General features: G+C 40.8%; 1 protein-coding gene across 2 annotated transcripts in view; it reads left to right on the top strand.

The window, feature by feature from the left end:
• Positions 1 to 15,056, top strand: part of TMEM2 (transmembrane protein 2) — a 75,748-nt gene that overhangs the window by 45,835 nt on the left and 14,857 nt on the right. For both annotated transcript variants that reach the window (XM_008049062.2, XM_008049061.2), the window contains 4 exons: positions 745 to 960; positions 5,384 to 5,592; positions 10,641 to 10,823; positions 14,023 to 14,242. In XM_008049062.2, the coding sequence (XP_008047253.1) occupies positions 745 to 960; positions 5,384 to 5,592; positions 10,641 to 10,823; positions 14,023 to 14,242 (828 nt within the window). The remainder of the gene's footprint in view (positions 1 to 744; positions 961 to 5,383; positions 5,593 to 10,640; positions 10,824 to 14,022; positions 14,243 to 15,056) is intronic.

Genomic DNA, 15,056 nt, shown 5'->3' with positions numbered 1-15,056 from the left:
TTTTTGAGTTGGAGTCTCACTCTGTCGCCCAGACTGGAGTGCAGTGGCCGCTCCCGGCCACCACAGCCTCGACCTGCTGGGCTCCGGCAATCCTTCCACCTCAGCCTTCTGAGTAGCCGGGCGCTACCACGCCCGGCTAATTTTTTGATTTATTGTAGAGATGAGGTCTCGCCAAGTTGCCCATGCGGGTCTCGAACCTGCGGGCTCAGGCGGTCCACTCACCTCAGCCTCCCAAAGGCGCGGGATTACAGGCTGAGCCACCGAGCCCGGCTTGAAGATAGTCTTATAATAGATTTTTATTTAATTGACGTATAATTTGCATACAGGGAAATGCACAGACTTTATGTGTACAGTTTATAATTTTTAACAAATGTATATAATTGCATAGTTCCCCTGCCCACAACTCTTCTGGTCTTCATTACCACAGTTTAGTTTTGTCTGGAAACAAGTAATAGTTTTTAAGGTAGGGAATAGAAGAATAAAAATAAAGATAAAGTTTAACATTTGATAGTTGAGCTTCTTAAAACTTTGACATTTTCTTTTCTCCTAAGTATGTCATTAATTGAGTAGAAAACTCTGGAAACTCTGGTTGACCATGTGCCATAATTGACAACTATGAGGTATAACTCAGAACTGTCTTAACCTTAAAGCAGCCATAATGGACATGCAGTCGGATTGTTGCAGGGGATTCTAAGATGGCAGAAGCCTTCATTTTGTGATGTCCTTGTTTTTTACTGTGATTAGGTCTCTCTGAATGTATTCTTTGGAAAACCTGGTCCCTGGTTTGAAGATTGTGAACTGGATGGTGATAAGAACTCCATATTCCACGATGTTGATGGTTCTGTGACAGGCTACAAGGATGCTTATGTGGGAAGAATGGACAACTACCTGATCCGTCATCCAAACTGTGTAAACGTTACTAAATGGAATGCAGTGATCTGCAGTGGGACCTATGCCCAGGTAGGCTTAGAAAGCATGTGATGCCCAGTCCATACCAGCTGCTGACAGCACTGCTTCTGTGACAAGTACTCTTCCTCTTTTCAGTGTGATTAATGCTTTCCAAAGCATGATATTCACTCAAAAAAGAAAAAAAAATTCATTGAGAATCATGGAATTTTACTTAAAGCTTCCCCACCCCAAAAGAATTTATTAAGTTAAAAAGTGAGTCCCAAAAGAAGTGAGATGATTTACTCTCAGTTAATTGTGGTTGGAACTTAATTGAGACAAGAACTCATGTTTCTTGACTCTTAGGTTGCCTTACCATGCTACAGCTGTGCCCCTAAGATGGAATTTTATTCTTTGCCTTTGGGGTCATAATCTCTACTTAATTAGGAAATCCGACTTTTGAGGCAGGATATCAGTAGATCACATGGAAAATAACTCTGTTTCCAGTGACAGAGCTAGGTATTAGGAATGGGTGGACAAAGAAGGAATCCAAAGAAATTTTACTAATTATATTATGGTGTAATGTCTGTGGAAATATGAAGGAGATGATATAGATTTTAAAACACCTCTTTGAAAACATTAAATTATGTGTATTTATTACCTTGATGCCCAGTATAAGAGGATGAACTGGCTGGGCTTGGTGGCTCAGCCTGTATTCCCAGCACTTTGGGAGACTGAGGTGAGTGGATTGCCTGAGTCTGTGGGTTTGAGACCAGCCTGGGTAACTTGGCAAGACCTTGTCTCTACAATAATAAAAAATTAGCCGGGCATGGTAGTACACACCTGTAGTTCTGGCTACTTGGACGCTAAGGCGAAAGAATCTCCGGAGCCCAGCAGGTCAACTCTGGGGTGGCTGTGAGTGTGCCACTACACTCCAGCCTAGGTGACAGAGTGAGACTCCAACTCGAAAAAAAAAAGGATGAACTAGTTTGCAAGGTTGTAAATATAGCGAAAAGCATGGACTCTGTAACCAGACTGCCTGGGTTTGAGTCCTGGTTTTGTTATTTCCTAAAACATGTGTTGGGCAAGTTAATTACTCTGTGCCTGTACACAGTAAGGATAATTGGAGTTGTTTTCATATGAGGCTGTTGTGAAGACAGAGTGTATGAATATATGTAAAGCATTTGGCATGTGACTTGACTCGTAGTGCAGTGCCTGCTGCAATTCGTATTATTTGAGCAGTGGAGCTGTAAGTTGCAAAGGTGATTTCAATAGGGATATTTGCATGGGAGAGATTGAATGGAGGTACTAGTTGCCCAGAATTTTGAAGGGAGCATAATTTTTCCCCTATGTTTTAGACAATTAAAGGGTAGGAATGAATAATAGACTGGCAGGGGAGATAAAACAAAGGGATGAGCAGGACATCGAGAGAATTAGAGAAAGAGCAGAGGATCTTTCAAATGGAATTGGGCTCTGATAACCCTGAAGGCAGAAAAGACGCTCACCTTGTTGACCTGCTGCTAGATGCTTTTATTTGTAATGTGGGTTCTACCTGGGAGGGATTGGTTCTGTGCTATTTATTTCCCTGCTGTCAAACTCTGCTTAGTTCAGCTGTCAAATGTGTCCATGGGCTCCCTGCTTGTCACTTCTCTGAGTCCCCTGAGTTTTATGTAGTTTCTATCACCTTAACTCTCTGTAGTAGGAGTTTCTTGGATCAGAAGTCTTGATTGTTCTTCTGATTTTGAATTTTGGCTTTTAAGGGATGTTATTCTTAAATTTTAAAGTATAAAAAAATTAGATTCTTGTCTATAGACAAAACAAAGGGCTTAAGAGGGATAAAAACTGAATAGAGTTTCTGGTTTATTTTGACGTTGATATTAGCTTCTCTGTTACTGTGGGATTTCTCCTTCCCATAAGCAAAAAAAACAATAACAAAAAAACCATTACTTGCTTAAGTCCTGGGGAGACAAGGGGAAAGGGATGAAGCATTAACTAAGTATAATAAAGAAGAAAAGAACGTGGTTTAATATGTGATTTATTTTTTCCATTCATTATATTCTTTATCAGAATTGCCTTCCCTCAAAATTGTTTATCCAAGAATCTATAATAAAAATTCTAGAATTAAAATAAAAGCAAAACCAGAAAAGCTTTTAGTCTTTGTAATAACAGTTTAGGTTAAATTTCTTGTCAACCCTGTGTATTTGTATGTGTGTATGTGTGCATCTGTCTTTCTTAAAGTGGTAGATGCTTACTAATGAATACTTTATATTTTTACAATTATTATACATGAATCTACAAAATATGTGGTTATGATAGCTCTTAAGTTTTAAAAATTATAGTTGTTACTATCAATGTTATATATTTCTTATTTATCCAACATTGACTCAGTAAACTATTCAACTCTTTGAATTTCTAATGTATTTGAGAATAGAGTTGGGTGGGATGTCTCATCATGCCTGTAATCCCAGCACTGGGAGGTAGAGGCTGGAGGATTGCTTGAGCCTAGCTGTTCAAGACCAGCCTAGGCAACATAACAAGACCTTGTGTCTACAAAAAAAAAAAAATTAGCCATGGTAGTGTGTCCTTGCAGTCCCAGCAACTTGGGAAGCTGAGATGAAAAGATCTCCTGAGCCCAGGAGGTTGAGGCTGTGGTGAGCCATGATCATAACACCACACTCCAGCCTGGGCGACAGAGTGATACCCCAACTCAAAAAAAAAAAAAAAAAAAAAAGGAGAGAGGGACTAAGAGACCACAAACCTGATCCTTTTACCTTATAAAGCAGAGTAGTCATTCTATTTTTATTTATAGATGAAGAAAGAAATAAATTGTCTAACACTTCCCAGGAGGTTCTGGAAATATTAGGAGCACAGGCCAGAAATTTCCTCCTGAGAATTTGGAATTTGGGTCTGAAGCCCAGATCTGCAGCCGTTTGTTGTTACTTGGAAGTAATGTAGTAGACAGTTGTGGCAAAAAGTGGGAATAACAGGATCTCAAAATTTAAAAAACCATTATTTAACTATTTGTAAATAATTTTTTAGTGGAATGTCTGTACTTTGCTGACCTGCGGGTTGAAGGTACTCAGGGAGAAAGATGGTAACATAGGGAGAGTTTAGACGACATATACCACCTCAAATCAACCTGAGAAAGAAGGCAGGGAATAGATATATGGTGTATATATATCCTCACACACACATATATGTATGTTTAACATAAATATATATTTAAATAGTGTATATATATATGTATTTTATATACTAAAGTACATATTACATATATATTTAAGTGAAACCAATTCGTAGTCTTAAAAATATTTCCTGTCTCTTTATTTAAAAAAAAAAAATTTTTTTTTGAGTCAGAGTCTCACTGTCGCCCAGGCTGGAGTGAGACTCCAGCCTCACAGCCACCACTGCTTTGACCTGATGGGCTCAGGCAATCCTTCCACTTCAGCCTTTCAAGTAGCTGAAACTACAGGTGGGCACCACCAGGCCCAGCTAATTTTTGGATTTATTGTAGAGATGAGGCCTTGCCCAGTTACTCAGGCTAGTCTCGAACCCTGGACTCAGGCACTCCTCTCGCCTCTGCCTCCCGAAGTGTTGGGATTACAGACTGGAGCCACTGCACCTGGCTATTTTAAATCTTTAAGTGATGGCAGTAGAGAAGATAGTATTAAATGGAAGTAGACAAACATGAATGAGAACTAAGAAGACTTACTCGCCCAAAGGACATAAAATTGAGGAGTCTACAAGGATAGATTGTAGAAATGACAGAGAAAAACAGAAGTATTGTGGATTAAATGTCAATATTCTGCAGACATTTTAGTACTTCAGGAGAATTTGTTTACAGATGCTGATTTGTTTTAGGAAATTCTTTTGAGGTTTGTCTTTTAGAAGATGCATTTGGGGATGGTTTTGTTTTGGCATGGCAAGTGGTTCGGATGCTACTGGAATAAATTCAAGACTTTGAAATTTGTCTTAGTTTTATATATTTTTCCAGTTGTTGCAGAGTACTTTATAACTTTATTTTGAATGGGTGAAAAATGACTTCTTAGGCTGATGTAGGTCATGGAAAATTGAAAGCCAAAACTCTAAGATATATAAATTTTCCATCTCTTGGTTTAGAAGCAAGTCTCTTAGATCTGGCTAAGGATATCAGTTTTCACATTCATTTACTAATTTTTTGTGTATGTGTGCTCTTCAGATTGAGAGATTTCTTTGACAAGCTATATAAGCCACAAAAGTTTTCTATTCTGATGAATAAGCTGGCCCGTCGTGGTGGAAGTGATGATGAAGATCTTGGCTGACAGAACACATGGTCTGTTTTTGCCATTTCTAGTTTAAGCAGGCAGCACTGTAAGTGTGGCTTAAGATGTAGTTGGCCACTGCTCACTTAGTCTGGCACAGATCATAGAATCTCTCTTTTCAAAGTAGAGACACTTGACTTTGTACTAGAAATGTCTGTTTAGCTATTTAAACTTTCATTCTTAATCGTGTTTTTAAGGTCTACATACAGACTTGGAGCACTCAGAATCTTACTATGACCATCACGCGAGATGAGTATCCATCCCACCCCATGGTGCTCCGAGGTATTAACCAGAAGGCTGCCTTTCCACAGTACCAGCCTGTGATCATGTTGGAGAAGGGCTACACCATCCACTGGAATGGGCCAGCACCGCGCACTACTTTTCTGTATCTTGTAAACTTCAACAAGTATGTTTCAGTTACTGCTATTTCAAACCGTTGAGCAAGTTGTGATTTAGTGGAGGAAAAAAAAACTTCTCTCTCCTCTGCAGCAAGTAATGAATGCCAGTCTCATGTATTTTGCTACTCTTTTGGAAAGGCTGTATATTTTGATAGAATTAAGAGATTATACGAATCAAATTAAGAGATTATCAAATCATTTCAAAAGTATCCCCCCCCCATGATCAAGTTATTGTGTAGAGAAAACCATTCAATGATAGGTTTTAATAGAGTCGGTTGAATTAATACACTATAGATGGGATGGAAACTAGTTTTATAGGGTGGTCCAACTGAGCACTCAGTTGCCTGGAAAATTAAAAGATTTTTTAGGCCAAGTTTAGACTCGACAGAAGAAAGTGGTAGAAGAGTTGGGATATGAGAGCAGGTTTTTCCAGCCCTGCCTGAAAGCATTACTCTGTCTCTTGATTTCTCAGCTGTCTGTCCTGATAGTGTCACGTTGCAGCCAAGGCTGTATTTTTACATTAATTTGTTCAAGTGTTTATTGTATGTCAGATGATATAAAGATTAAATTTTTAAAAAGTAAACATTTTTCATTCAACTCAACAGATAAGCCAAAGCTTTTTCCAATTTTATTTTTATTGGCCAGGCACGGTGGCTTGGCCTGTAATCCCAGCACTTTGGGAGGTCAAAGCGAGAGGATTGCCTGAGCCCATGGGTTCGAGACCAGACCGGGCAACTTGGTGAGACCTTGTCTCTACAATAAATCACAAAAAAAACTAGTCAGACGTGGTGGTGTGCGTCTGTAGTTCCAGCTACTTAGAAGACTGAGGCGGAATGATCGTCTAAGTCCATCAGGTGGAGGCTGCGGTGGCCTGAGCGTGCCACTGCACTCCAGCCTGGGCAACAAGAGTGAGGCTGCAAATCCCAAAAAAATTTATTTATTTATTTATTTTATTTTAAAGGATGTGGGGCACAATTCAGGGTTAGGTATACAAATGTTCATTATGCATTTCCCTTGTTGATGAGGTGTGCCCCTCCCTCCCCTGTAAATTTTTTTTTGAGTGAGAGTTTCACTCTGACTCCTGGCTAGAATGCAGTGGTATGATCACGGCTACCATAGCCTCAGCCTGCTGGGCTTAGGCGATCCTTCTGCCTTAGCCTCCCAGGTACCTGAGACTACAGGAACACACCATCATGCCCAGCTACTTTTTTTTATTTATTGTCGAGATGAGGTCTTGCTTGCCATGTTGCTCCCAAACTCCTGGGCTCAGGCAATTCTCTTGCCTCAGCCTCCCAAAGTGCTGGGATTATAGATGTGAGCTTCTGTGCCCAGCCTCAAAGCTGTTTTTTAGTGGACAAAGGATAGGGCAACTAATTCTACCTAAGGGAGTTGGGCCAGCTTGCTGTGAGGAGTGATACTGATGAAGTGATCAGTCTTGTTGCAAAAACAGAGTTGGGAAAGGACCTGGTCACCTTGGGGAATGATTGATTTAGTGTTATGGGGACATAGGGTGCATCAGGGGAAGTGACAGAAAGTGAAACTAGAAAGGAAGGATGAGACTATTTTTTTGTGTGTGTTGGAGTCTCACTCTGTCACCCAGACTGGAGTGCAGTGGCCGCTTACGGCCACCGCAGCCTCAACTTGCTGGGCTCTGGCGATCCTTCCACCTCAGCCTTCCGAGTAGCTGGAATTACAGGCATGCACTACCACGCCCGGCTGATTTTTTGATTTATTGTAGAGATGAGGTCTCGCTGCCCAGGCGGGTCTCAAACCCGCGGGCTCAGGCAATCCATTCACCTCAGCCTCCCAAAGGCGCGGGATTACAGGCTGAGCCACCGAGCCCGGCTGAGACTATTTTTGAAAGGCAAAGATCTGTGTGATTCTTAGCCCATGGCACTTCATGAAAATACTTAGATATGTACCTGCAAAATTGAAATGGCTTATTCACTTGACTAGCCATAAAACTCTGACGTCATAACTCTCTTGAAACATCCAGTTGAGGCTGGGTACAGTGACTCATGCCCATAATCCTAGCATTTTCGGAGGCCAAGTTGGGAGGAGGATCGTTTGAGGCCAGGAGTTTGAGACCAACCTGAGCAATATAATGAGACCCTGTCACTAAAAAGATTTAAAAACTCGGGTGCTTTGGCTTGCCTGAGTTATGATCGTGCTGCTGCACTCCAGCCTGGACAACAGAGCATGACCCTGACAGAAACAAGCAAAAATCAAATGAAATGAACAGAGAAGGACCAGAACATGTGAGAATGCAGATCTAAGGAGGTCACTTACAAAGATGAGTGAGCATTATGGCAGATGCCTTTGTTCTGAGCCAGTTAGGCCTCTGGCACATGCTTTGAGCTGCACCAGAGCTGTTTTTCTCTAACTCTTGCTGCTGTTATTATACCCCACCTACACGATCAACCAAGCCAAAAGACCAGTACTCATTCCTGACTTTCCGTTTCTTTTCATCTCCCCATCTTAGTATTAGTAATGAACCCTCTTAGTTCTAGCTCCTTAATGGCATTCATATCTCTCACTTATTTCTACCCCCAATGCTTATGGTTGAGTTCAGGCCATCACCATGTCTTGCCTGGATCCCTGCAGCAGCCTCCATCTCGGTTTCCTTGCCTCCAGTTCTGAGTCTACATTGTGTCCAGGGTGAGATTTCTGAAAGCCCAATCGGATTATTTTCAATGAGTTGTAGAGAAGTCAGTGAAAGAAACAAGTGATTGTCAGAGAGGATGGAAAAGAAATGTCAAAAGACTGATCAGTACTCCAAAAGTTATGTTGGTCAGCATTAGGAATTTGAGGTGAGATGTGACAATCAAATGACATACAGGGTTCTGTAAAGTACTGTGTCTCATCAAATACTGAGAAAGTAAAAACATTTTCTTTTTTTTTTTTTTTTTTTTTTGAGTTGGGGTCTTACTCCACCACCCAGGCTGGAGTGCTGTGGCATGCTCACGGCCACCTCAGCATCGACTTTCTGGGCTCCAGCGATCCTTCTGCCTCAGCCTTTCAAGTAGCCAGAACTGCAGGTGTACACTACCACGCCTGGCTAGTTTTTATTTTATTGTAGAGATGAGATCTCGCCAAGCTGCCTGGGGAGGTCTTGAACCCGCAGGCTCAGGCAATCCACTTGCCTCGGCCTCCCAAAATGCTGGGATTACAGGCTGAGCCACCGAGCCCTTCCTAGTAAAAACATTTTCAAATGAAAAAGCTTAAAAGTTTCAAAAAGTCACATGGGCATGGAATTCAGTCATACTTTTAAATTAACTAACAGTTTGTAAAAATTATATGATGGGCAGAGGAAGAGCTGGACAATTTTTTTCCAAATTTAATATAATTATAGGGAGGTCATAGATTTTGTCATAGTGCCACTGCTGAAAATAACACTTAAAAAGTTAGAAAACTGTATTTAGTCGTTAAACAAAATAAGGAAAATATAGAAAAACATAAAATGGAAATAATCTATACTCTTCCTAATTAAAGCAAGTCGTTGTAAACATTTATCGTATTCTCCCTTCTCTTCCCTCTAGTTTTATTGACCATATTCTGGATATACCAGAGTTTTTTTAAACTACTTCCTTTTCTTGTGAACCTTTGGGTTGTTTTTTTCCATCCTCTCCCTCTGCTCTTTTTTTTTTTTAAACAGTTCTTAACAGAACATCTTTTATATCTCTTGTCTACATTTCTACTTATTCTTTAGTGGAATTACACACAGGGTGAACCTGTGTGAACAATTTTCAGGCATTGTTGCATATTGTTTAAAAATGTTTCAGAATCATGAAAAAGTTCTGGAAATGAATAGTGATGATGGTTGCACAACCTTGAGAATATATTAAATGCCACTAAACCATATAGCTAAAAATGATTAAAATGGTACATTTTATGCTATGTATATTTTACCACAATAAAAAAGTCACAAAAAAGGAAAAAGACAAAAAGAGAAATATTTTAAATCATTTTTTGTTTTTGTTTTGGAGTTAGGGTCTCACTCTGTTGCCCAGGCTGGAGTGCAATGGCACAATAATAGTTCATTACAGCCTCGACCTTCTTGGTTCAGGCGATCCATCCGCCTCAGCCTCCGAGTAGCTGAGACTACAGGTGTGCGTCACCACGCCCAATTAATTTTTTTTTTTAACTTTTGTAGAGGTGAAGTCTCGCTATGTTGCCTAGGCTGATCTAGTTGTTTTTTAAAAAAGATTATTTTTATATTTAAGGACATCGAGAAAAAATACTATGGCGATTTAGTAATATGCATCAAAAGCTTTAAAGGCTTATACATTTGTATCCAGCAATTTTACCACTAGGAATTTATACTAATTTGATTACAAAAGTTAAACATTGGCTGGACTCGGTGGGTCAGCGTGTAATGCCAGCATTTTGGGAGGCTGGGGTGAGTGGATTGCCTGAGCCCGCAGGTTTGAGACCAGCCTGGTCAACTTGGCGAAACCTTGTCTCTACAATAAATAAAAAATTAGCCGAGTGTGGTAGTGTACACCTGTAGTTCTGACTACTTGAAAGGCTGAGGTGTAAGGATCGCTGGAGCCCAGCAGGTTGATGCTGGGGTGGCTATGAGCATGCCACTACCCTCCAGCCTGGGTGATGGAGTGAGACTCCGACTCAAAAAAAAAGTTAAACATATATTTATGAAGTGTAAAATTTTTTCAAGTGGTTTTATCAGTGTACACTTCTATTCTCAGGCTATTAGTATTTTCCTCTTAGCACAGTCATACCCAACCTTCTCACTTAACCTTGTTATCTGTTTAGAGTGTCTGTATTTTATCCAGTTTCTATTCACATTCTTCAAAATCCTGTTGACAAGAATTTTTTGTGGGTCATATTGCTGTCATAAATATATTGATATGAGAAATTTAGGTAACAGATGAAGGTGGATGATTCATATGTCAGGGTTCAAGACTTCCATCGTCAGTGAAGCAGCACATAGCAGAAAGGAAGAGGAGAAAACTAGGGCTGAAATTTCCATATGCTATAATACTCAAAAGATAGTGGCTCAAATGTGAATGAATGTTTTTATGTCTCTCCTTTAAAGGAATGACTGGATTCGAGTTGGCCTCTGCTATCCATCAGACACAAGTTTTCAGGTTACCTTTGGCTTTTTGCAGCGGCAGAATGGCTCATTATCCAAAATGGAAGAATATGAGCCTGTGCATTCACTGGACGAACTGCAGAGGAAGCCGTCCGAGAGGAAATTCTATTTTGACTCCGGCACAGGGTAATTCAGTGAATCCAGAGAATGAGAATTATTGCTATTTTCCTTTAATGGTGAAATTGCTGGTTCTTCAGCATAGCGGCTGTTTAGGAAAGCAGCTGATGTGGGTAATTCTCTGCAAATCTCTATTAGAGGTTTAGAGGGGAGCTAGAATGACTCATAATTATAGTTGGCAGTGGGAATCGAGTGAGCATGTTTGCCGTGTACCTATTAAGGCAATTTAGAGAGAGATTATCCTTGTCAATGAAGAACCGGTAGGCCCAAATGAAAATTAAAATAATTTTTTTCCATAACATCTCTTCAGATGATTATTTACATGTGACATAGTTTGTATTTCAGTGAAAGCTCATTTTTCTCTTCCTACTGACTTAGGGCTATCTTCAAGTTGACCTGGAGTTTTAGAAAATCAGTATATAACCGTGGCATATTTGCTTTCAACTTTCTCTAGGCTGCATCTTTGCACTTTTAAATTCTAATCCTGTTCTCGTGGGGTCCTGTTGGCTTTGTCTGCTTTTATCCAGTTACAGTCTCTCAGCCTGTGGGCTCTGGTAGGCACCATCTCCTGTACTCTTCTAGCAAGTAGCATGTTCCTTCAGTCTCTCTCCTCATGCTGACATTCCTACCCTACATGCCATTGTCTAGGCACAGGAATGATTCCAGTGTAAAGACGCATTTCTTCTGCAAATTCATAGTCCATTGAGGGATGTGGGCATGTAAAGCAAGTAATCAGAGATCAGAAGGTTTAAATGCTCTAAGTCCTATAATGGGATATTCAGTGTGCCTTTGGGGGTGACTTAGAAGTTCAGCTTGGAGTAGCCAGTAACATCCCGAGAGGGTGACCCTGGAGCAAACTCTTGAAGAATAATTAGGAGACGATGGAAAAAGAAAGGAGTGGTGTGTCCCGGGCAGAAGGGAGAATGTGCACAAATGCATGGGGGCATGTTAGAATGTGGCATGGCATGTTTGGGCAAAGGCAAAAAGTTCAGAGTGGGGAGAAGGATGGTGATTGACGGGAAGAATGAAGTTGGGGCTGAATCGTGAAGTGCCTGGTTAGCCTTTGAATAAGATGCAACTTATCTCCTCCAGACTCCCAGCAGTCAGTGTGATTTGGTTAAAAGTTTTCTTATCTTGGCCGGGCTCGGTGGCTCAGCCTGTAATCCCAGCACTTTGGGAGGCTGAGGTGAGTGGATTGCCTGAGCCCGCGGGTTTGAGACCAGCCTGGGCAACATGGTGAGACCTCATCTCTATTAAGAAAACAAGTTTTCTTATCTTAATTTTCTCTGATTTTTCTATTTCTTTTCTTTTCTTTTTTCTTTTTCTTTGAGTTGGAGTCTCACTTAACACCCAGACTGGAGTGCAGTAGCACGTTCCCGGCCACTGACCGGCTGGGCTCCAGTGATCCTTCTGCCTCAGCTTTCCAAGTAGCCGAAACTACAGGCATGTGCTACCACAGCCAACTAATTTTTGATTTATTGTAGAGACAAGGTCTCACCAAGTTTCCTGGGTGGGTCTCAAACCTGTGGGCTCAGGCAATCTACTCGCCTCGGCCTCCCAAAGTGCTGGGTTTATAGGCTGAGCCACCCAACCCGGCCTTTTTTTTTTAAGAGACAAGGTCTCACTGTGACATCGCAGGCATGATAACAGATCTCATGGGATCAAGTGATCCGCTCACCTCAGCCTCCCAAGTAGCTGATGTCACTATGCCTGGCATTGATTTGCAGTTTTTAATTAGATTTAAACAACCTACCTAAACTTTTATTCTGTAGCTGATAGAACTTCCACATTCCCAAATGACTTCCCACAAAAATAAATAGAATGCCTGAGTCTGTAAGCACAGTCTTGTGACCACAAATTAATGATTAAATGTGTGAAAAGATGGGAAATATTTTCTGATCAGTGTATTTCAAGAGTCCTCCCTTAGACTCTGAAGGTCTAATTCTTTTTAGTTCTATTCATTTTGATAATTTTAATCTTATATTGGAAAGCTTATGCCTAACCAGGTCCCTGTCATTCTTTCTGTATTTATCTTAAAATTACTGAATGTTGGGACAGTGGCTGATTTTTACCTCATAATCACAACTTTGCATTATTTGTTGACTTTGTATAAAATGTGAATTCTTCATCTCCAGTAATCAATCACATTTGATCAAGTCCTTTAGAATCTTGACTCCCTTTGGTTAGAAGGATCACATTGGGTTTGCTCACAGACATTGAACTGCATCCTAGAAGTTAGACTTTTTCATTCATCTTGGCAGTAGAGTGATAATTCAGAATAAGAATAATAAGACTATTCATTTGGTTGGTTTGCCCAAATATAAATGTAAGGACCCCATCTGCTCTTAGTAAACATCGTAGGAATTGATTTGAGACTATGAAGTGGCCTTTGCCAAATCAGAGTTGCTGTTTTTATTATTGCAGCTTATGCCTTAAACCAAAATGATTTATGAACAACAACAAAAAAGAATAAACCAAAGTATTTTACCCTATCTTAAACTCAAGTATAGTATACAGTTTTCTTTTCTTTTCTTTTGTTTTTTTTTGAGTCATTTTGAGTCAGAATCTTCCTCTATTGCCTCGGATGGAGTGCAGTGGCAGGCTCACAGCCGCCGCAGGCTCAACCTGCTGGGCTCAGGTGATCCTTCCGCTTCAGCCTTCCAAGTAACTGGAACCACAGGCACACACTACCATACCAGCTCATTTTTTGGTTTATTGTAGAGATGAGGTCTTGCCAAGTTGTCCAAGCTGGTCTTGAACCCCTGGACTCAAGCAGTTCCCTCACCTCGGCCTCCCAAAGTGCTGGAATTATAAGTGTGAGCCACCGTACCCAGCCTGTATAAAGTTTTCTAAGGAATTTTTGAGCCAAATCAAATTTCATCTTCCCAAGTTATCTATTGAACTAATTCAAACCAAAATCAACATTGTTATCTTCCAGAGTGACTGAATCAGGTTATCAAAATAGTTTCTTTTTTTTAATTTTTTTTTCAAAATATTTTCTAAAATTTTATTTCATTTGACTTAGGACTCGAGGAAGATAGAAAGGCAACTCTGTTTCCTTTCTATCTTAATTTTGTAATTTATTTTTCTTTTAAGGAAAAGTTACTTTAGTGGAGGAATATCTCTTTTGACCGTGTATTGATTTGAGAGATTTTGTCAGTTTTTGAGAGCAAGTCTAACTAAGTGGATTGTTTTCTGTTTTGTGCAGGTTACTATTTTTATATCTCAAAGCCAAAAGCCATAGGGATGGCCACAGTTACTGTTCATCTCAGGGATGCGAAAGAGTGAAGATCCAGGCAGCCACAGACTCCAAGGACATCAGTAACTGCATGGCCAAAGCATACCCACAGTATTACAGAAAGCCATCAGCAGTCAAACGGATGCCATCCATGCTCACTGGACTCTGTCAAGGTTGTGGCACCCAGCAGGTAAACAAGGGAGAAAAACGGGCTGTGGCCTGGGAGAAAAAGTCAAAAGGTTTCTTTGCAATAGAAACATTTTTTTTTTTTTTTTTGAGTTGGAGTCTCAGCAGTGGCCGCTCCCGGCCACCGCAGCCTCGACCTGCTGGGCTCTGACGATCCTTCTGCCTCAACCTTCCGAGTAGCGGAATTACAGGCATGTGCTTCCACGCCTGGCTGATTTTTTGATTTATTATAGAGATGAGGTCTCGCTGCCCAGGCGGGAACCTGCAGGCTCAGGCAATCCACTCACCTCAGCCTCCCAAAGGCGCAAGATTACAGGCTGAGCCACCGAACCTGGCTTAGAAACACTTTTCTTTGAAACTTTGTATTGCCAGTTTATAAACATTTCATGGTATTGCCTGAATTTTGTCCCATGTTGACGCTGGGGTGGCCGTGAGCATGCCACTGCACTCCAGTTTGGGCGACGGAGTGAGAGTGACTCCAACTCAAAAAAAAAATTGCAGACTGACTTTGGTGAGAAATGAAAGTATGCCTCTTCTAACATAATCTTAATTCGATGACCTACTTGTGGATCTCGAGAAAATACCTCAATGTGAGTAATCCCAAAATGTAAGCTATACAGCCCAAATCATGCACATAGAAGGGGTTCCAAGGGAGGTCGGGAGGTCAGGCCAGTTCTAAGTAAAAAAATAAGTAGAGAGCTGCCCTATTTCTAATTTATCATTTTGATTTTTTTTTGAGTTGGAGTCTTACTCTGTCACCCAGACTGGAGTGCAGTGGCCATTCCCGGCCACTGCAGCCTCCACCTGCTGGGCTCCGG

Source organism: Carlito syrichta, unplaced genomic scaffold (assembly GCF_000164805.1).
Source record: "Carlito syrichta isolate Samal-C Ts95f unplaced genomic scaffold, Tarsius_syrichta-2.0.1 Scaffold130478, whole genome shotgun sequence".
In the NCBI taxonomy this organism is placed as follows: domain Eukaryota; kingdom Metazoa; phylum Chordata; class Mammalia; order Primates; family Tarsiidae; genus Carlito; species Carlito syrichta.
This window is presented reverse-complemented; position numbering and strand designations above follow the sequence as displayed.